This window comes from Microcaecilia unicolor, chromosome 14 (assembly GCF_901765095.1).
Source record: "Microcaecilia unicolor chromosome 14, aMicUni1.1, whole genome shotgun sequence".
Lineage (NCBI taxonomy): Eukaryota > Metazoa > Chordata > Amphibia > Gymnophiona > Siphonopidae > Microcaecilia > Microcaecilia unicolor.
Genome location: NC_044044.1, coordinates 18681279 through 18704730, shown reverse-complemented (window position 1 = coordinate 18704730; position 23452 = coordinate 18681279). Strand labels below are relative to the sequence as shown.

Here is a 23452-nt window from a genome sequence, read left to right as displayed (position 1 = left end):
GAGTCACAAGGAGCTGCCTGTGCCTGAAGTGGGAATCAAACTCAGTTCCTCAGTTCCCCAGGACCAAAGTCCACCACCCTAACCACTAGGCCACTCCTCCAATCCATATAACACTCTTACCAAGTGTTCCCCAGTATAGTGCAGTAATAATGTCACAGTGCATATTTCATAGTGTTACATGGTTACCATGTAACCTGCTATATAGTAATATCATCACTTGTGATTGTTCCCTGGTGTTACACACTGATGCATTGTACACTAATGTCACCATCAGCATGCATTCTCTAGTATTGCATGATTATAATATAACATGGAGATAAATCACCATTTGTTCACGTCTTAGTTTAACCAATGCATAAATACATAAGTATTGCCATACTGGGAAAGACCAAAGGTCCATTGAGCCCAGCATCCTCTTTCCAACAGTGGCCAATCCAGGTCACAAATACCCGGCAAGATCCCAAAAATGTACAAAACATTTTATACTGCTTATCCCAGAAATAGTGGATTTTCCCTATTTAATAACGGTCTATGGACTTTCCCTTTAGGAGGCCGTCCAAACCTTTTTAAAACTCCGCTAAGCTAACCGCCTTTACCACATTCTCTGGCAACGAATTCCAGAGCTTAATTACACGTTGAGTGAAGAAAAATGTTCTCCGATTCGTTTTAAATTTACTACATTGTAGCTTCATCGAATGCCCCCTAGTCCTAGTATTTTTGGAAAGCGTGAACAGACGCTTCACATGCAAATTTGATACATTATAAAATGCAGAGCTGGTCCAACTGTATCTGACACCCTAGGTGAAACTTCAGCCATCAGGCAGCTAAAGGCTCTCCCTCTCACCCCACTTAGGTCCAGCATCTTCCCTACCTCCTCCCAGTCCAGCATCTCTCTTTCTCTAGCCCCCCCCCCATAGTCCAGAATCCTTCTCTTCTTCCCCTCCTCCCCATGGTGTCCAGCATCTCTCTTCTTCCACACTCCTTCCCCATGATATCTAGTCCAGCATTTATATTTTTCTCCTCCCCCCTACCCCTACTAGCGTTCAGCATTTCCCCTTCCCTCCCCTCCTCAAGCTATACAGCAGCTTTCCTCATCCCCCCTGGGGCAGCACAGACACAGCAGTTAATATGCCTATGGAAGACAACAAGACTGGCACAAGCCTTGAGCCCCTTTCAACACAGCTAGTTCAGAGGGGGTGGCACCCCACAGGCCTTGAGCATACAGGGACGCCAGCCATGATGTCTTCCCAAGGCACATTGACTGTTGTGTCGGCGCTGCGCTCCGAATTGTGTCTTCACAGGCAGACTGGCCCTGATAAAATGCACATGCTCCTTATTGTCATATAGCTTCAACTCAAGATTATACAACTCTATATTAATGTAGTCGCAAAATCGATAAGGCCAGTGCTGCCAGGCAAAGCAGTCTTGTGACACTCCCATCTTGATGAAAGGAAGCAGGGACTCAAGTACTTCCTGGTCAGCCATCCAGCTCTCATATTTGCTCACGGTGCACTGGCAATGAAAGAACTGCTCAAGGCTTTCCACATTTCGATGACTAAACTTTCTGTGTTGGCCTTGTAATATGTATTGGCAGAGAGAAAAGGAAGAAGTTGCACAGCCAGGGGCGAAAACTTCCCCAAAGTAACAATGAGCCTAGAACTGTGAAAGCAGCTTGCCATGCAAGAATCGTTTTCATTCTATTGTTTGCTTTGGGCTTATAAGGTAAGTTAAGCCCTTTTTTCTATGCCAATTCTGTGGAATTTCATACAACCTTTTCCCCCATATTTATCTCCCCTTCTGGTGACTCCCTCACTGAGCAGCTACTGGGACTCACAGTAAAGAATTTAAGTTGCATCTGTTTCTCTTATAATTCCAACCATGCAAACAGGTAGAAACCTCTATGTAAAGTCCCAAAATGCAAAGCAATAGTCGAGGATGACACAAACCAAAACCAGCCAAAGGGATGAAGTAAGAGCCTTTACTCACAACACTAGTGATCGGACCCAACACAGTCCATGTTTCAGCAGGAAACCACCTGCTTCAGGGGTCACAAAACAAGTAGTGTACCAAGGGGGGGACGGTCTGCCCCAGGTGCAGGTAGCAAGGGGCTGCATGGAGCAGACACGTGGCTGTCGGCTCTGCCGGTTCCCTGCCTCCTCTGACGTTACTTCTTGGTCCGGGACAGGGGACCGGCAGAGCCGAAAGCCACACGACTGCTCCATGCACCCCTATGCTAGAAGGAAGGGTGGTAGAGGCATGCGTTTCAGGGGGATGTGATACGCCTCGGGGGGTAGGGGGGGTGGTAATGTGCCTTGGAGGGGTGTGACACACTGGGAGAGGGCGCAGCAGCGACCCACCCCGGGTGGCAACCAAGCTAGGTACACCACTGCACAATACAACTTGCCAAGCAAAGTTAAAATTCCTTAGCAGCTGCTGGGAGCAGCCATGTTCGGAAGAGTATCACAGACTACCTCATACAGCTGAGGGTTTAAATAATAGACAAACTAAAAAAAAAAGGACTGAATGAAATGGAACGGAAGAGAATAGAAGAGTTCAATAGAATAGACCAGGGGTTCTCAACCCAGTCCTAGGGAAATCACCAAGCCAGTCAGGTTTTCAGGATACCCACAATGAATATCTCTTTAACATTGCTTTTGACTCGTAACCACTTGTAACCACTCGCCTCCACCTACCCTCCTCTCCTCCTTCCTGTACACATTAATTGATTTGATTACTTTATTTTTTTGTCTATTAGATTGTAAGCTCTTTGAGCAGGGACTGTCTTTCTTCTATGTTTGTGCAGCGCTGCGTACGCCTTGTAGTGCTATATAAATGCGTAGTAGTAGTAGTAATCTCAAGGAGTATCAACATTCCATGTAGAACCCCAAAGAATAGCAAGATTCTGGAATCCTAAAGAGTGACAAGATTCCATGCAGAATCTTAAAGAGTAGCAACATTCCATGTAGAACCCCGAAGAACAGCAAGATTCTGGAATCGTAAAGAGTGACAAGATTCCATGCAAGATTCGTAACCACTCGCCTCCACCTACCCTCCTCTCCTCCTTCCTGTACACATTAATTGATTTGATTTGCTTACTTTATTTTTTGTCTATTAAGACTGTAAGCTCTTTGAGCAGGGACTGTCTTTCTTCTATGTTTGAGCAGTGCTGCGTACACCTTGTAGCACTATAGAAATGCTAAATAGTAGTAGTAGTAGAATATGCATGAGAGAGATTTGCATGCAGTGTCTTCATTGCATGCAAATCTTTCTCATGTATATTCATTGTGGGTATCCTGAAAACCTGACTGGCATGATGTGTCCCGAGTCAGGCAAAATAGAGAACCGGTTGTGGAGGGCTGCATGAATTTCCTTTGTGATCTCTACTTTGGCTGACTTGCAATATTGGAAATATTGGAGGTATTGAAACATTGAACCTGACATTTGGAAGGGATATCTGGTGGCTGTTCAGTTCCCGATCCTGAAGGATTTATCCATATTGGACGAGTGGTGAACTTGGTAATTGTATATGACATTCGGTTGGATGTAAGAAGCATTTGGCGTGGAGGAGTGGCCTAGTGGTTAGGGTGGTGGACTTTGGTCCTGAGGAGCTGAGTTTGATTCCCACTTCAGGCACAGGCAGCTCCTTGTGACTCTGGGCAAGTCACTTAACCCTCCATTGCCCCACATAAGCCGCATTGAGCCTGCCATGAGTGGGAAAGCGCGGGGTACAAATGTAACAAAAAATAAAATTAAAAAAAAAATATATATATATCAAAGAACGGATCATCTTCAAAATCTGTACCTTAGTCCATGATTTTATGTACGGCGTAGTCCCAGGATACATGACAGACCTTATAGACCTTACCAATAAGAAACAAAGTCAGATCGTCAAGATCCTACCTAAACCTACACTACCCAAATCGCAAAGGACTGAAATACAAAACAACTTACGCAGCCGGCTTCTCCTACATAAGCGCACAACTATGGAATGGGCTCCCAAAAGCTGTGAAAACAATCCACGACCACTTGAACTTTAAGAAATCACTAAAACCCTACCTCTTCAAAAAGGCCTACCCCAACGACCCCACGTAACCCCCTTCACCTACCAACACAGCATGACTATGATCGCACAGGACAACACGCAATCTTCATCCATTCCGACCCTCCACTTATACCTCATATGATCACTATACAACTTTGTATTTGTTATCCACCGACTGGCCAAACGCCTTTGACGGTACTATGTAAGCCACATTGAGCCTGCAAATAGGTGGGAAAACGTGGGATACAAATGCAACAAATAAATAAATAAATAAATAAATAAATATAATTGTTCCAGCTATATTGAAATTGTTATACCCAGTGTATATGCTAATTAATGAATATACATGAGAGAGATCTGTATGGGTACTACCTTCACTATATACAAATCTATTTTATGCATATCCATTAGGGATATCCCAAAAACCTGGCCGGTTTTGGCACTCGAGGCCTGAACTCCAGCATCCCTGCTCTATAGCAATCATTTGTAGGGTCTCAGTATCAGCTTCTAAGGTTGTGCTGTCCAGGTTTGGAATAATAAGTGCAGCCCTTAACTTTATATATATATATATATATATACTTCATAAGATTCCTGAAAATGAGACTTTTCTCTAATAGTGCATCCAAATATTTAAGATCTTTCTCAATATTGATCAATTTCCTGCAGAAAGAAACTTGCAGTTGGACATTAGTCTCTTAATTGTTGCATTGGTGAAGCAAGACAGTAGTTTTTCTTAGGTCTGGTTGTGGTCTCCATTTACGAAACTTCAGAGAGATCCGTTGTTCGGATCTGACCGGTGTTCTTAGCATCTGTCCCGGGATTGGAAGGATAATATTGTCCACGTAAATAGATGGGCTGCCACTAGGGGGAAAGAGAGATAGGAAACCCTGTGTGCAGGAGCTCATCATTAGTCTAATGCTCAACTCAGCTGGTATGGGTTTGGGGGAAGCTAATGGAAGGAGAATGATTGGTTGTGGTAGCAGAAGCCAGGGATTGATTAGGCAGGTGGGAAGGAATCCCAGGAAGAGGAGAGAAGAGGGTAGATTGAAGCAGATGCAGGGTGAAATCCCTTGGGTGTGAGAGAGTCCCAAAAGTATTTGCAGGCTGAAAACCCTTGGGTAAGAGAGGTCCCTAAAGTATTGAATCTATCAGTGAATCTGATGCAGGGTGGAATCCCTTGGGTATGAGAAGTCCCTAAAGTATTGAACCCATCATGAAGGTAAAGAGAGTAGGAGGTAGAAACTTCTGCTTTGTGGTTTAACTGTGATGATGAACTGAATGAACTGCCTATTTGGAATTGAACTACTGTTTATTGTGCACTGGATAAAGAGCCCAGACTGGAGCTGACTGTGAGCCTGTATTGAATCCTGGTATGTGCTTGATAGCCTACTGCTTAAAAGGGACTATTTGCCACACACTTTCAGGTGGCTTATATGTGCTTAAGATTGAAGGTGAATGCTGCTGTTGGAACTGTGTATCAGGTCTACTAAAAACCTGCATGGAATAAAGTCCTTAAGACTGAAGTTGCTGCTGGACATTTATTTCTTGACTGTACCGGGAGCCTGTGGCTGGAGGAGATTGTTCTATCCTTGGCTGCACCTAGAGGCACCTGGTTACAACAAACACACTCGCACTCGTACAGAACAGGTACACACTCCAGGCAGCAAGCTTTATGTCTCCACAACATTTCATTTTAAGGGCCCTATTTACTAAGTTACGCCAGCGGTTTTAATACCCCTACAACCCCTCTAGCGCAGGTTAGTAGACAGGGTCCTCAGTTTGTGCCTCCACCAAAATAGCATGGGATCTCATTTCGATTTTGTTCACTTACTCTTTGACCGCTGTGTCTTCACTGTGGGGGCCTCCCGTCTTGCTCTGCTCCAGGATAGATAAGGCATCTCCTGTATACCATCCGAGGATGCAGTTCCCGTGAACCCCTGCGCTCCCTGAACTCTCAGAGAGAAAGGTATTGATTAGGAAACCCTGCTCCCATCACACAGTCTAGTCCTTCTAATTGATCTCTGTAATCCATCAATGCTGTAACTGTAACCTCATCAGGCGGCAGATACCATCAATTAAGTCATCGTTCTGAGGGACCAGAACCGCCGCTCCCTAAAGAGAACCTTTCTCTGCCTGTAATTTCAGAGTGCCTGATGTAAGGATAATCAATTTTTAAATATATTTCCAGAAGAGTTTATACCTTTCTCAATGTACTTCAGCATTAATTACTGCTTTGCACTGAGAGAATCTCCTTGTGATGGTGATACGGTTGCCCTGTGTTAGAGACAGCCTTTTCCTACAACAATGACAATCTCTTGTTTCAATGAGACAGCCACCCTACAAGTGACACTCTGTCTAACAGCTTGTGCTGGAATGGTTAGCAAGGTACTACAGTGCCCTGGCAAGGATCTCTCAGTGTAATCAAACGAAAACATAGCGTCTTCTCAACAGTACGTCTCGCTTCAAGTTCTTACCTTGCCAGTGCCAGAATTGGCATCCTTTGTTCCCACCGCACAGCGCCTCTCCTCCATTTCGTCTCGTAGCTGTGCCAGTTCCCGCTGTAGGCTGGCCAGGTACACCCCTTGGGAGAGCAGGGCTAGGAGACAGAGCTGCAGCCCTAAGAAGGATCCCAGCCCCAGCCAAAGAGCTATTGAGAGCCTGCAGCCTTCACTTTCACTTTCTGACTCCTCCAAAGGCATGGTCTCTATTTTGCAAAAAAAAAAAAAGAAAGGTTTGTCCTTTTCCCACAGCCACTGATAAAAAACCCACAGATCCAAAGTGGGGGAGAAGATCTGGCTTCCTATGTGGCTGGAACGCACTCGGGGACTCAGTAAGTGGCGGAAGCCCAAAGCAGCGACGTCAAGGGCAATAAAATTTGTGACTATTTTAAAAAAGCATCTTGCTTGAGGAAGGGATTTTTTTTTTGGTTGTTGTTAAAAAGGGAAGAACGAACAGACATGAGGGAGGGGAAGAAGGAGGGATGAAGAGAGAGGGAGGGGAAGAAGAGGGAGAAAAGGAGAAAGTTGGAAAAAAAGGAATGGGTAGAGAAATCAGCAGGGGCAACCTTGCCAAAGCGAATGTAATGCTAATGGCTCAGACAAATAGGTAATAGGAGAGATTGAGTAAACTACTAGAGAGCCAGCTTTCTGGTGGAGAACCTTGATGCAGATAGGCCTTGGAGCAGGTGCTTTCTTGTCCTATGCCCTCTTCCCGTTCTCCTAACTTGCGGCGATGCAGGGATAGCAAGGCAGTGATATCTGTGCCAGTCCCAAACCCATGCTGCCAGTTCCTGCAGGCAGAACAAAATGTACACAATTTCTTGTTCAGTCACCGAAAAAGCTAGCTGGGGTTTATTACCCCTCCCATACTACCCTCTTGTTTGTCTTCCAGCCACCTCCTTCTTCCTAGTTTTAGCAGGGAAAATCCCTTTCTAAGTGCTGAAGCAAGAATGACGCACATCCAGGCCAACTGAGCTGCACAGCATGCCTGATCTCCTTTCTCACCACCGGACACGGCAGTGTCCACGGTCCAGTTAACAGGAGGATGCAGCTTGCTTGGGGTCTACTTCTAACACTCAACTTGGGGATCAGAATAGTCAGGAGCAGGCACCATAGAAACGTGAAAGCAGATAAGGGCCAAAAGGCCCATCCAGTCTGCCCTTCCTCAACAACCACTAACTTCTTTTCCTAAGGGATCCCACGTGCCCGTCCCACGCTTTCTTAAATTCGGACCCAGTCCTCGTCTCCATGGCCTCCAGCAGTGGACCGTTCCACACTTCTACCACCATTTCCGTGAAAGAGTATTTCCTTAGATTCCTCCTAAGCCTATTTTCCTCTTAACTTCATCCTATGCCCCCCTCATTCCAGAGTTTCCCTTCATTTGAAAAAGGCTGACCTCCTGTACGTTAATACCACTGAGGTATTTAAACATCTCTATTGCTGGTCAGCTGGGAGCTGGACAGACATGTGTTTTGAGTCTGGGAGCAGCAGTGGCAGAAAAATCCCTTTTAAAAGTGTTTTAAGAGTTGTATGAGTGAGAACAGCTGCAAAGGAATGAAATACAAACAGGCTTATGCTACGACCTTTGCATACAAAAGCACACAGTTTTGGAATGCGTTACCCAAGGCCCTGAAATCCATGAACAATCTAACCAGCTTCCGCAAAGCTCTGAAAACACACCTCTTTAACAAAGCTTACAAAAGTCACCCTCAATGATACAAATCATCCCCCAAACCACCCAAGCACACCTAAAACACTTCTCACACAACCTACCCAACATCCGCCCATCCAAATCCTCTTTTACCTCAACTTATGATCAACTGTATTTAAATCCTGTACTGACCTTATCATAAGCTTACTCTGTAAGCCACATTGAGCCTGCAAAAAGGTGGGATAATGTGGGGTACAAATGCAATAAATAATAATAATAATCATACCCCCTCTCTCCCGCCTTTCTTCCACTGTATTATACATGTTGAGATTTATAAGCTTGTCCCTATACGTTTTTCGGCAGAGACCTCTCTTACCAATTTTGTAGGCGCCCTCTGGACCGACTCGTGCCTACTGCAAACTTAAAAGCGTATACCAGGGGATAGACAATTCTACGTATACCCTTGTTGCTTTTAAACTACTGTTGTTTGCTAAGCAAGGTGATGCATTTGGTTTGATGCAGTTTGGCAATTCTTATAGGCATCAGACATCGCCACAAGAGGGCATCAAAATGCCAAAAGATGAGCAGCAGCCTGCCTCAACGCATGCCTAACACAGGCCCTTTAAAAAGCATTGAAAAATATTATTTGGATGGGTTTTTTTTTTAATTGTTATACATGTTCTGGCTGTTCCACTGGTCCCTATGGTGATAAGATATATTTTCAAAGCATCACCAGTCTGATTAAAAAGATTTTCCAAGTGGAGTGGAGTGGAGGAGTAGCCTAGTGGTTAGGGTGGTGGACTTTGGTCCTGGGGAACTCGATTCCCACTTCAGGCACAGGCAGCTCCTTGTGACTCTGGGCAAGTCACTTAACCCTCCATTGCCCCATGTAAGCCGTATTGAGCCTGTAATAAAAATAAAATAGATACTATTGGAGATTCTACATGGAATGTTGCTATTCCACTAGCAACATTCCATGTAGAAGGCTGCGCAGGCTTCTGTTTCTGTGAGTCTGACGTGCAGGACGTCAGACTCACAGAAGCAGAAGCCTGCGCGGCCACATTGGTGATCTGCAAGGGCCGACTTCTAGTGGAATAGCAACATTCCATGTAGAATCTCAAATAGTAGCAACAGTGGAGGAATGGCCTAGTGGTTAGGGTGGTGGACTTTGGTCCTGAGGAACTGAATTTGATTCCCACTTCAGGCACAGGCAGCTCCTTGTGACTCTGGGCAAGTCACTTAACCCTCCACTGCCCCAGGTACAAATAAGTACCTAAGCCCTGCCATGAGTGGGAAAGCGCGGGGTACAAAAAAAAAAAAGTGCACCTTGATATTTATTTATCAAATCTTATATCTAGGGTTGCCATATGGCTCCAGAAAAAGGAGGATACGTTGATCCAGTCCGGGTTTTGCTTCCACTGGAAGTAAAACCCAGACTGGCTCCATCTGTCCTCCCCATTTTCTGGAGCCATATGGTAACCCTACGTTATTATCCCACTCCTCTACAAATCTTTGAGCGGCTAACATATGCTTTGTCTGAATATTATATTACATTTTATGAAGGCTCTCTTTAGCACAACACAAGTTGAAATGAGCATTAGCAGTACATAAGATCATAAGAACATACCTTGACATAGGAGGGAGGGAGGTTCATTCTTGTCAAGACATGCACAAAGCTAACCCATCACCAATCAAAAGCTAGCCTCTATGCAGGCGATCAACAGAGCTTTTGGTCCAAGCATGGGTCACTGTCGGGGGGGGGGGGGGGGGTATCCAGGACATTGAAGGCCAGGGATTAAAAAAAATAAAAGTGTTTTAAATCTCCACAGAAGAATTCCTACACCTTGGTTTGAAGACACCTCTGGTTCGCCGTCTTCGGCTAGCAGCAAAACCTGCTCATTACGGTGCAGTTGGTACTCAAATCTGCAGAGGGTGGGGTGGCTTTATATCTGAGCATATTAATAATTATCTGAGTGTAATGAGTCAGCTAAGTATCACTAAACAGAGTCCCTTTTGTCTTCCGGTCCACTGAAATGGCAAACATTTCCCAAGAAGTATATTGTTTCTTATCTGGCCAAATAAACAGTTAAATTTTCTTCCTTGTTAAAATGTCCCTGGATTCTGTGAGAAGATCGACACTTCTTTGTCTTTCACTACTCTCGAAACTAATTGCACTAGCAAACTGATCTATTAGAAGTCAGTTGGTAAACGACAAAAAGTATTTATGAATAATCTCGTGTCATCTTAGTTCAAAATTGTATTTAATTTCTGATGAGAATGAGATATTCTAATGGTCCAAAATTCTTTTGAAGTCTTCTGCTGCTTAGGCGTCACTGCAAGTAGGAAGCTGAGTAAACTGGAGTAATGTTGCTGCTCTGATCGTCATCAGAGCTCCATACAGTCATCATACTGATACACGTAAAGCATGAATACAGCACAAACAGCTGAAATGCAGATTATCAGAGCTCCATGCGGTCATCACACTGATACGCATAAAGCATGAATACAGCACAGACAGCTGAAATGCAAATTATCAGAGCTCCAGGCAGGCATCACATTGATAACACAAAGCATGAATACAGCACAGACGACTGAAATGCAGACTTTCAGAGCTCCATGCATTGATACATGTAGAGGAGGAATACAGCACAGGTGACTGAAGGGTGGATCTTCATCAGAGCTCCATGTTGGTGTTACACCAAGGTCTATAAAGCATGAATACAGCACAGACAACCAAACAGCAGACTTGGAGAAGACAAAGAGATTTTTTTTTAATTACTGGAGGTTATGAGTGAAGAAAAAAACACGAGAAACACAAAATTTAAAAAACCTTGTGATGTAAAGTATAAATACTGAATAAGTGCAAAATCAAGAGGTAAAAAAAAATCACTGAAGAAGGAAATTCCATAATGCAAAAGTGACAGTGATTTCTGATTTAACAAGTAAAGAGATTTCAAGGTGCAGACAGTTTTTAATGGAATATATTTTCTTTATTAAAGCTTTACACGGTTCAAACAGTAGGCAGTGGTTACAGAGTGTAAATTACAGTTGGATGCTAGGATATAAAACACAGTCTCAGTGAGCAGCAGAGAACCTCTTTTGCTGATGAGATTCAACAAGGGCAGCTGAAAAGAAATTGAGCTTTACACTGAAACGTACATTTACCTCATGGTTATCCTTCTTGGGAATAATTACACTGTGGCCTACCCCCCTTTTATAACCTTTAAATGCCTAGAGGAAGAGGGCATCGTCCTGTCCCGCTGCCTCAGTATGGTACCAGGTCCACTACCTCCTCTGAGCCAGTACTAATCCACCACCCCAGAATGGTTGTTCTTCCCTCTGAGCCCAGGACTGACTCAGTGCCTCACCATGCATTAGGAGTTCTTCCCTCTGAGCCAACACAGATGCGGTGTGCCAGCACGGTGTCTGTGGGCACTTTTCCATCTGATTTAATATTGATCTGATGTACCAGCATAGAGTTAGGGGGTACTTTTTCCTTTGACTCAGCTACTTACCCAATGCTCCACCGTGGTGTTAAAGGACACTCTTGTGTCTGAGCCTATACTAACATGGTGTATTACTCCTCTGTCCCAGCATGGCATTAAAGGGAGATTTTCCATCTACACCTAATATTGTCCCCACTGCCCCAGTGTGGTATTAGGAGACCAGCTTTTCTCTGAGCCTATGCCAACCTATTGTCCCAGCACGGTGTAAGGGTGCAGCTTTTCCTCTGAGACAGTGCCCCCATGTGGATAAGTAATACCCTGCAGCTTTGGTTTAATTCGCTTTTCTTCTCCTCTGAACCCCGCTATATAAAAGAACTGAACACAGAATTAGCTGTTTCCTTCTTCCCCAAGTGTTTCCAGCTTCTGACAGGACTTTATACTCCCCATCACCCCCTGCCAACCCCTCGTCAATGTACTCAGCACCAGAGGCTTCACAGGGTGTGGTGCAAGTCCTGGAATGGAGTTTATGACCTTACATCTTGTGCTCTGGAAGTGGAGAGAGCTACCTGCAAGAGAAGTCGGTTGTCCCGTTCTTTGCAAAAGTGAGTGCCACCATCCACGGTGCAGTAGTTTTGTCTTTTAACCCTTGCAAATCAGAGGCACTCCCAACATGAGCCTTGGCATCCTGCAAAAATAATAAATCTTTTTCCTCTGGTCCAGCAGAATTACTGTCACTGTCCTTTGCTTGTCTTCAAAACGATAGCAGCCATAGTAGGGATGCAGCATTGTGGGAGTGCAACAAGAAGGGACACGACAGGGACAGTCTGACCTTTCATTGAAAACTGAAGTCCATGAATTGCGATTCCGAGAGAGGGGGGCTCCTTCCCACAATCCTGGTTTCCACTGGGACGAAGAGCCTGCAGCAGAGGCTGAATAAACCGCCACTCTGTTCAGAGAGGCAAGAACTTGGAATACAAGGTTTATCTTTTGTTTTGTGGTGGAGGAAGAGAGGGCAGGAGACTGCAGTGTCCACAAATCTCATAACAGATATTAGTAGCAGTATCTGCCCGGGTCAACATTCTTCCACTACTGCACCCTCCGAACTCTCAGCACTCTGGCTCTCAGTGCACCTGAAAGAGGCCAAAGTAAGTAAGAGAACGGCTAGTCTTCAAGCTGACCTGGGGGATGGTACGGACCGCAATAAGGGAGTCCGGTTGCAAAAGCAGCAGCCCCGACACCTGGCAGGCCTTTACCTCTGCCTCCTGAACACTGGCTGCCGTGGCAGAGAATTCCTCCAAACAGCGGAAGGTCACGACTCCATCCAGCCAGAGGTCCAGCTTCATGTACACGCTCTTTCCCTCATTAAAGTGCACCTGGGGGTTGGGCCAGAGAAATAAAAGTCAGGTAAGCTCTCCCGAGTCCTAAGGAACTTTTCAGCAAATCGATGATAGCATTTGCCATTTAAATGTATAATTACGGGCTAACCCAGGAGCTCACTGCCAGTGCTTTGAACAGCCATGTGGAGGAGCCAGGTTTGACACCTGATTCAGATCCTCCACTTCCCCACAAGAGGCTGGTATCACACACCCAAGGTGGTCAAAGTCAGCAGACAAGTCAAGAGGGAACAATGAAAAAAAATGGCAAAACACCAGTATGACAAAAAGATGATCCTTAACATCTATACTGTTGTTCACCAGCATGTGTTTTAATTTTCATTTAAGTTTTCTATTCTATTCCAGCTTTTCTATCCCACTAGTTTCCCTCAGGGAGTCATAGCGGGTTACAATAAAAATGACTAAACACAAATCAAAACCTCGGGTGCAGGTATGCTATATTATCTATCAATCGCCACAATATCCGCTGCTTCAAAATGACATTCGTATAACTTGTAGTGTTATAATGAACAGGAAAAAAGGCCTCAAAGATCTTAATGGAACTGTACGAGCTAAAACGGATCACAAGATCCTGCCTTCATCATCGGCCAAAAACCTTTTAAATACGTAAATTTCCTGTTACTGCAGCTAGTCACAACTGTACTACTAAATCGAGTGCCTTTTTTCCTGTTCATTATAACACTACAAGTTATACGAATGTCATTTTGAAGCAGCGGATATTGTGGTAATCGATATACAATAAAAATTACTACTACTACTACTACTATTTATCATTTCTATAGCGCTACTAGACGTACGCAGCGTTGTACACTTGAACATGAAGAGACAGTCCCTGCTCGACAGAGTTTACAATCTAATTAGGACAGGCAAACAGGACAAATAAGGGATAAGGACAAAGAGTAGAAAGATTCTGTGCGGAATCCCAAAGAGCAGCAAGATTCCGGAATCCCACAGTAGCAAGATTCTGTGCGGAATCCCAAAGAGTAGCATGATTCTGTGCAGAATCCCAAAGAGCAGCAAGATTCCGGAATCCCACAGTAGCAAGATTCTGTGCAGAATCCCAAAGACTATTACTACTTATCATTTCTATAGCGCTACTAGACGTACGCAGCATTGTACACTTGAACATGAAGAGACAGTCCCTGCCCAACAGAGCTTAAAATCAAGACACAAAACAATATCAAAGAATGGTGAAGTCAAGAACCAAAATACTTCTGAAATAGAAAGGTTTTTAGAGATCTCCTAAACAAATAATGATCTGAAATGTCGCGAAGCTGAGTAGGAACAAAGTTCTAAAGTTTGACAGCATAACAGCTAAAAGAGCAATCAAAAAAAATGTTTATAGTGAATTTTATTCACTGAAGAGGTCATTTTTGTTCATTTTTAAGCTATGTCTGTTTTGTCTTTCGAAACTATACCCCTGATGCAGGCATCTGCCAAAACGTAGCCACGTCGGGTTTTTATATATGAACCACTTCGGCAATAAATTTTTTTTTTTTTTTTTTTGCCAGACTGGTGTTTCTATTTTCTTCATTGTTCTCTCTTGACTTGTTGTCTCCTGACTTTGGGCTCCACTTCCTGAGCCAGCTGTTCCGTGCTGTTTCCCTTGACTTTTACGGGAATGTTTGTTTTATTCGGGGGGTTTCCGGCATTTTTTTTTTTTTTTTTTTGGTTACGGGAGCTATGTCATCAAGAGAGCGCATTCTTTCAAAAGAGCATATGCTTATGTACACAGTCTTTTGATAGAGTGCATACTTTATAGCAGGAGTGCACGCTATTGACAAGATCGGAAGTATGATCATGTGGGTGGGGATGGGTTTTGGGGGTCGGGGGGGGGGCCTGGAGCTGGAGAGGGGGGAGGGATGGCGACCCTGGGGCTGGGTGGGAGGGGAGGACGGAGAACGTTGGAGGAGAGTGACGTCAGGAGCTGGTTACGAACGCAGGTAGCCTCATTGGAACGTTGCAGGAGCAAATTATTATATTAGAAGATAAGTAGTAGTAGTAGTCTTTGGGATTCCGGAATCTTGCTACTCTTTGGGATTCTGCATGGAATCTTGCTACTCTTTGTCCTTATCCCTTATTTGTCCTGTTTGTCTGTCCTAATTAGATTGTAAGCTCTGTCGAGCAGGGACTGTCTCTTCATGTTCAAGTGTACAGTGCTGCGTACGTCTAGTAGCGCTATAGAAATGATAAGTAGTAGTAGTAGTCTTTGGGATTCCGGAATCTTGCTACTCTTTGGGATTCTGCAAAGAATCTTGCTACTGTGGGATTCCAGAATCTTGCTACTCTTTAGGATTCTACACGGAATCTTGCTACTCTTTGTCCTTATCCCTTATTTTGTCTGTCCTAATTAGATTGTAAGCTCTGTCGAGCAGGGACTGTCTCTTCATGTTCAAGTGTACAGCACTGCGTACGTCTAGTAGCGCTTTAGAAATGATAAGTAGTAGTAGTAGTTACCCCCCCTACTTTATTCAAAATCACTGGCTTGAAGTTTGAGCTACCGCATTCAACACAAGGTTTTGACTCTCGCTCACAGAACTGTCTCTACTGGAATCCCATCATACCCGTCTTCCTTAATAATTCAATATGCTTCCCCCTACACTCTTCAGGTCATTGAATGATGGTCATCTCTCCACGCCACCCTGTCATCTGCCGCATGACTAGATCCTACAAGGCAGCTGGCCTTCTACTGTGTGTCACCAACCTTATGGAACTCACTATCATCTCCGTCTTCACCTTGAATTGTCATTTCCCAAATCTAAAGCAGCCCTCAAGACCCACTTATTTGGAGACACCCATCTGGCACCGGGGCACCTAGAGACCGTGCTCTGCTATGACTGTAGGCCATGTTTCCAAAGGTGCACTCAAAGAAAACCACCCCAAAATGGGTGGAGGTACACTGGTTCCTACGTAAAAGGTTGCAGAAGCAAGAGGTAGGAAAGGTAGGCTCTTCTAAAAACCGGAGGAGACGTCTATAAAGAAATAAAGAAACAATTCTTTATTGCAAGCAAAGTCGTTGTCACTTTGCTTGCAATAAGGAATTGTTTCTTTATAGATGTCTCCTCCGGTTTTTAGAAGAGCCTACCTTTCCAAAGGTGCACTAGCATTTTTAGCGTGTGCTGTGTAGGCACCCACAGGAATATTATGGGCAATTGCATGGTTAGCACGCGTTAAAAACACTAGCACGCCTTTGTAAACAGGATCTCTATCTCTTTAAATCGTCCTTCTTCGGAATGGCTGCTGCCGCTCTTCTCTCTCTGTCCTAATACTGGAGTCCCTTTATGTCTAATGATGTACTATTTTGTTTATTGTAAACCACTATGCTCTGATGTATGAACAGTAGTATATCAAATACAATTAAACCATAAATGACAAAATATGACATTTCATTTTTCCCCTGTTTGTTTGCATTTACCAATAGCATAAAATGACATTTCCTGTGTCATTTCAAATGAATACACAACCCTAATACTGGGCAGGTAGCATTCAGAGTCCCTGATGGTACTGATAATGTAACACCCAGTGGCCAGATTTTAAGGACCTGGAAGGAATCCTGGTACATGGCCCTTACATCAGGTCTGGCGCTGTAATGAGTGGACTAACTGAGTCAGGAGACTATCGGGCTCATTTTCGAAAGAGATGGACGCCCATCTTTCGACATAAATCGGAACATGGACGTCCATCTCCCGGAGACGTCCAAATTGGTATAATCGAAACCCGATTTTGGATGTCTCCAACTGAAGTCCGTCGCAAGGACGACCAAATTTCAAGGGGGCATGTCGGAGGCATGGTGAAGGCGGGACTTGGGCATGCCTAAGACTTGGACATCTTTGACCTATAATCGAAAAAAGCAGGGACGTCCATGACGAACACTTGGACATTTTCACCTGGACGTGTTTTTTTTACAACTAAGGCACAAAAAGATGCCCAAAATGACCAGATGACCATCAGAAGGAATCGGGGATGACCTCCTGTTACTCCACCAGTGGTCACTAACCCCCTCCCACCCTCAAAAAACATCATTAAAAATATTACGTGCCAGCCTCAGATGTCATACTCAGGTCCATGACAGCAAATGCAGGTCCCTGGAGCAGTTTTAGTGGGTGCAGTGCACTTCAGAAAGGCGGACCCAGGCCCATAACCCCCCTACCTGTTACATTTGTGGAGGAAACAGTGAGCCCTCCAAAACCCACTGTACCCACATATAGGTGCCCCCCTTCACCCATAAGGGCAATGGTAGTGGTGTACAGTTGGGGGTAGTGGGTTTTGGGGGGATCAGCACACAAGGTAAGGGAGTTATGTACCTGGGAGCATTTTATGAAGTCCACTGCAGTGCCCCCTAGGGTGCCCAGTTGGTGTCCTGGCATGTCAGGGGGACCAGTGCACTAGAAATGCTGGCTCCTCCCACATCCAAATGACTTGCATTTGGACGTTTTTGACATGGATGTCTTTGGTTTCGAAAATCGTCGAAAGTCAAAGACATCCATATCTAAGGACGTCCTTGGTATTTTCGAAACAAAAGATGGAAGTCCATCTTTTTTTGAAAATACGCTTTTCCCCGCCTCCGGATTCGGACATTTTACAAAAGACTTCCAAATCCCAACTTAGACGTTTCTTTCGAAAACGCCCCTCCACATAACATATGGTAAAAAAAGAAAAATTCACGGGTAGTTGTGAAAGAAGACTCATGACCCTAGATCCCAACCTACAGTTCTGACTTGCTGAAGGAAACCCCTAAACGTTACTGTATAAAAAGAAAAGGATCAGAGTACATCAAAAATACAAGCCACTCACTGGCCTTCTCCTTTCCCGTTGCTTGGTACAGGTTCCTACAGCTACCCCAAATCTCACCTGGCAATACAGGTAATAGAGGCCTTTTCGAGTGACGATGAACTCGCCCCTCCGGCTGTCATACCGCAGTGGATTTGTTGCATTCAGTCTTACCTCCGTCCATTCTCTGATGGTGCCGTCCTTACCTGGGGAAAATAGACGACATGTCTGAAACAGTGAGGTCAAGGAAAGTATTGTAGCTCACCTTTAACAGATGTTTCCCCACAGATATAAGGATTGATAAGGCACACAAGTGGGATACATCATTGTACATTGGTGGGATGGAACAACTCTCCAAGAGCTCAGAATTGAACGACTAGAATCTGTATTTTTGAAGAGTATAGCAATTCTCGCCTACCCATTCCACTCCACTCAGTATTTTATAGACCTCTCTATCGTATCTCCCTTGCCATTCATTGAATGAAACCTCAGGTATGGAATGTCCTCATAAGGGGACTCATTCCATGCTGGGGAAGATGGATCAAATGGAAACCCACAAAGTAGCCTATTTCTAGGGAAGATTTAGAAAAAAAAAATTTAAGTTTGTGTCTACACAGTCCCCCAGAGCAGTATGTATTTCATTTCATTTATTACGTTTAGCAGACACTAAGATCACAAAGCTCAAAGCTATTTACAAATTACAGAGCAACAAAATAATACCTAGAATTTCCTGATTTCTACCATCACATCTTACCCAAAACCCAACACAACCACTCACTACAACTCCTAATCCCTCAGGCGTCATCAAAAGCCTGTCTTAAAAAAAAAAGCCCAGGCTTTAATCTGCTTCCAAAAACCATTATCTGTTAATAGCTTAATACTCTGCAAAAGTGATTTCCACATCAATAGAAACTGCCGCTGAAAAGGTCTGTCTATGAATCAGCTGTAGACTCTCCTCTTTCACATTCAGAATCACTAGTATCCTATGGGCAAAGAGCGGAGAACCCAAAATGACACAAGAACCTTAAGCGATTCTTGTAAGCAAGGGTGAGGGGGGGCCTGTACCCGACAGGACCTTAAAAGCCCAAACACTTTAAACTGACACCTGACTCAAACAGGAAGCCAATAAAGGGAGTGCGGCACAGGCAGTGGCATAGCCACAGGTGGGCCAGGGCCCACCCATTTAGGGCTCAGGCCCACCCAACAGTAGCACACGTTTAGTGGTAGCTGGTGGGGATCCCAAGCTCGGCCAGCTGAAGGCTTCCCCCTGATGGTAACGAAAACACTACTCTCCATGATACTGGCACCTGAGCATGCTCATTTTCCAGCGCATACCTGCTGCAGACTGCCAAGGTGGAAAGAAGCGTTTTCCCGCCAGCTGAGATATTTTTTTGATGGTGCTTGGGGGGGGGGGGGGGGGGGGGAGAATGCTTGGTGCCCACCCACTTCTTGCCTAGGCCCACCCAAAATCTGTTGTCTGGCTACGCCCCTGAGCATAGGTCTTTAAATTTATGGGATCTTGCCAGGTACTTGTGACCGTAGGATTGGGCACTGTTCGAAACAGGATACTGGGCTTGATGGACCTTCGGTCTGTCCCAGTATAGCAACACTTGTATGATTCTGAGAATGTAGTCCATCCACCAGATATGTAGCTGTCTTTTGAACCAACTTCAGTCTCTGCATTTTGTGCTCTGCTAATCCCCAATAAGGCACCATTGCAACAGTTTAGCCTGGCATCAATCAGAGCCTGTATCGCCAGGTGGAAATTTTCTGTTGATGATGCAAGAGAGCCTCTATTAGAAGTTAGGGGTCCAGGACCGCTACTAACAAAAGAGAGAGCATGTTGGTGGAGGGACTCTTCAGCCGCGTGTGTAAGGTGGCCAATAAACATATTCTCTCTCCCTGCTTTTATTTATTTATTTAAATTTTTTTTTGTACCCCGCGCTTTCCTACTCATGGCAGGCTCAATGCGGCTTAGGTACCTATTTGTACCTGGGGTAATGGAGGGTTAAGTGACTTGCCCAGAGTCACAAGGAGCTGCCTGTGCCTGCAGTGGGAATCAAACCCAGTTCCCCAGGACCAAAGTCCACCACTCTAACCACTAGGCCACTCCTCCACTGTTGCTATTATTGGAGATTCTACATGGAATGTTGCTATTCCACTAGCAACATTCCATGTAGAAGGCTGCGCAGGCTTCTGTTTCTGTGAGTCTGACGTCCTGCACGTATGTGCAGGACGTCAGACTCACAGAAGCAGAAGCCTGTGCGGCCACATTGGTGATCTGCAAGGGCCGACTTCTAGTGGAATAGCAACATTCCATGTAGAATCTCAAATAGTAGCAACAGTGGAGGAGTGGCCTAGTGGTTAGGGTGGTGGACTTTGGTCCTGAGGAACTGAGTTCGATTCCCACTTCAGGCACAGGCAGCTCCTTGTGACTCTGGGCAAGTCACTTAACCCTCCATTGCCCCATGTAAGCCGCATTGAGCCTGCCATGAGTGGGAAAGCGCGGGATACAAATGTAATAAAATAAAAATAAATAAAAAATAAAAACAGGAAGCCACAAGAGACTTGTGCTGTACCTGTGCTATCAGTATGGAAAAGCTGCTGTGCTAAACCCTATCTCCTGAGGATCTGCACCGTGGGTGTGCCAAAGTGACTGCGATGGCAGAGTTCAGAACATGTCAGCGCTGTCCCTGTGCTGCCTTTTTGATAGAGCAGACAGCACTAGAAATGGATGTGCAGGCTTAAACTTGGGAGACGCATCTTGTCAAACCTTACCATACCCTTTTTCCCTAGCAGGGCTCTACGTTCCCTCAATGACCACCGTCTAGTTTTGCCAAACCCAAAGGCAGCACAATTAGAATCCACAAGACACACAATGCTTTTTACTTTTTGGCACTTTTTACTTGGAACAACCTTCCGCTTTCACTTCGTGGTAATTTGTCATTTAAAAGCTTCAGGGCCGATCTTAAAACTTGGTTGTTCAATGAAGCATTCGGTTCTTCTGGCTGACCCCCAGGACTGTCTGATAGTGGCCCCCTAGGACTGTCCCTCTCCCTTTCCCTTTTTCCATTCTGTCTTACGTGCTTTGAGCATCCTGTCCTATTTTTAATGGAGTTCCTTTCTTACTGTAGACTTGGCCTGTACACGGCTCTGCTCTGTTTGTCAGTTCGAAACTTGACAATCTTCAGCTCTGATGTGTCTGTGATTGTCTTATGTTTTTGAAGGGGACAGAGGATGTCGTCACATCAAGCCTGCGTGAGTTTTCTGAAAATCACTGCACTTTAGGCCTTGCTACTTCCAAGTTGCTCTTTGGCATTTTTACCCATTTCTGGTTCTGTTCCTTTGTGGCTGGGCTTTTGAAGTCACTGTGCAGGAAGACAAAGCAATTTCAGCTGGAATGGATCTGCTGGAATGTAATTCAACTGATTTCTATGCAAAGGAAGCCCACTTTCTTCTTTTCAGGCAACAAAAGTCTTTTCTCCACCTCATAATGGTTTTGAAGCTAGTAACATAAGTACATAAGTATTGCCATACTGGGACAGACTAAAGGTCCACCAAGCCCAACATCCTGTTCCCAACAGTGGCCAATCCAGGTCACAAATAACTGGCAAGATCCCCAAAAAGTACAAAACATTTTATACTGCTTATCCCCAAAATAGTGGATTTTCCCCAAATGGTCTATGGACGTTTCCTTTAGGAAACCGTCCAAACCTTTTTTTAAAACTCTGCTAAGCTAACCACCTTTACCACATTCTCTGGCAACGAATTCCAGAGTTTAATTACACGTTGAGTGAAGAAAAGGTTTCTCAGATCAGTATTAAATTTATTACTTTGTAGCTTCATTGCGTGCCCCCTAGTATTTTTGGAAAGCGTAAACAGACGCTTCACGTCTACCCGTTCAACCCCACTCATTATTTTATAGACCTCTATCATATCTCCCCTCAGTTAGTGAAGGTGATCTTTTTGGACTCTCGGAAACATACGACTACCATGCTTACAGTCAACTTGGTTTTTGTCAGAGCTGAGGCAGAATAATGCTTGGAGTGGGTACTGAAGTTGTGGATCTTTCTCACACACTGCAGGCAGGACAGAACCCTGATACAGGCATGTGCAGGAAGCCAAGAAAAAGAAAACAATAAACTAACACAATACATTCTTTTTCGGGTGAAGCAAAATACAAAGCTGGAAAAAGGAACAGGAGTTTAAACCTCTTGACCAGAATTGAGGGAGAATTGTTTTCATGTCCATTGGGCAGAATGGAAAGAACAGAACTGAGATGCTGAGAAGACCACTGCGCACGGGAAAGGCTGTGCATGCTTAGAATTTGACAGGCAGTTCTGAACTCTAGGAGGGTTATTTCATCCTGGTGATGTGCAATGATTTCATCCTGCCTGTCCTCAGAAAACACATGCTTCCACCGGGCTTCTGAAAATATCCCCCACCAGTAGAAAATCCAGTCCCAGTTTTGTACCACACTGCACACAAGGCCTTGTCTTGCTTTTTCTTACTTAAAAAAATCTGATTTACAACTCCCAGCATGCAAATCCAAGACTGAATCAGCCTAATCTAAAAAGACAGCCAGCCAGCTGATGTCTCTGTTCAAGTCTTCTGCCAAACATGCCTCATTTCAGGGAGCCAGATTGACTTTTACTTTTCTAAAACCAAACACGCAAAAAAAAAAATAATGATGACCCTCAGTACTTGTATGATTTTATTCCTTCTTAAGCAGGTATTAATGTCAGCGTGCAGCAGTTCGAATCTTTATCAGACCCCCGTGCAGTCATCACACTGATACATGTAAACCACGAATACAGTACAAGCTGACATCACCCACTTTTCTGTCCGATTTACCCTGCTGTCTTCAAAGAATTCTCATGACAGGTGAGCAACTTTGCACGGCATGCTTTTTATTTTTAGAAAGATATTAAGACAAATTATTATGCCAAGCTAGAAAAGGGAAATAAGCTTTTTACCGTGCTCTACCTTTTTGCCTGTAAACTTAAAAGCCCCCCTTCCTCTTGGTAAAGAAATAATTAACAAGGATTCTTCACTGAAGTCCCCTAGTTTTTTTTTTTTTTTTTTTAACATTTTTCTCTTCAGATGCATAAAAGGTTTCCTTTTGTAAAATTGCAACCATTCTCTTGTGATTTCTCGGCAGCCTCTGGGAGATAATCCATGTCTTCTGGGAAACCACCCCTCCTAAAAAAAACGAGTTAAGTAACCAGAAAGGATTTGTTCCAAAACGGCTGCCTTGCTTTATCCTTAAAATTATTTTTTTATTCTTAGATGCTATGGTTCTTAGAAGTATTTGTTCCCCCCCCCCCCCCCCCCCCTCACCCTCAACAACACTATTCTATATCTACTCCTGGGGTAATTCTGTGCAAACGAATTTAACAATTTTACACAAACATTTTGAAATATCCGTGTTCATTTTTTAAAAATTCTGGATCATTCTAAAACTCCTATATCATAACACCCCCCACTCAGACCTAACAGTCCCCAAAGCTCTCCCCTGTTATGATCACCACCCAGTTGTCTCATTCTACAAGTTAGCTTGAATCTCTCCCTAGGTATGATCTCTCTCCCCACCCCTCCATGCAGGTTCAACCCCCAGCTTCTTCTACCATCCTCCCCAGGGTGCATATCCC

The 23452-nt window shown here is 44.4% G+C and overlaps 1 protein-coding gene across 1 annotated transcript in view; it reads right to left on the bottom strand.

Moving 5' to 3' along the window:
- Positions 1 to 23452, bottom strand: part of LOC115457000 — a 74481-nt gene that overhangs the window by 25059 nt on the left and 25970 nt on the right. The window contains exons 6-9 of the mRNA XM_030186428.1: positions 17883 to 18007; positions 12768 to 13010; positions 6517 to 6948; positions 5874 to 5988 (exon numbers count right to left, since the gene is read on the bottom strand). Coding sequence (XP_030042288.1) covers positions 5874 to 5988; positions 6517 to 6948; positions 12768 to 13010; positions 17883 to 18007 — 915 coding nt within the window. The remainder of the gene's footprint in view (positions 1 to 5873; positions 5989 to 6516; positions 6949 to 12767; positions 13011 to 17882; positions 18008 to 23452) is intronic.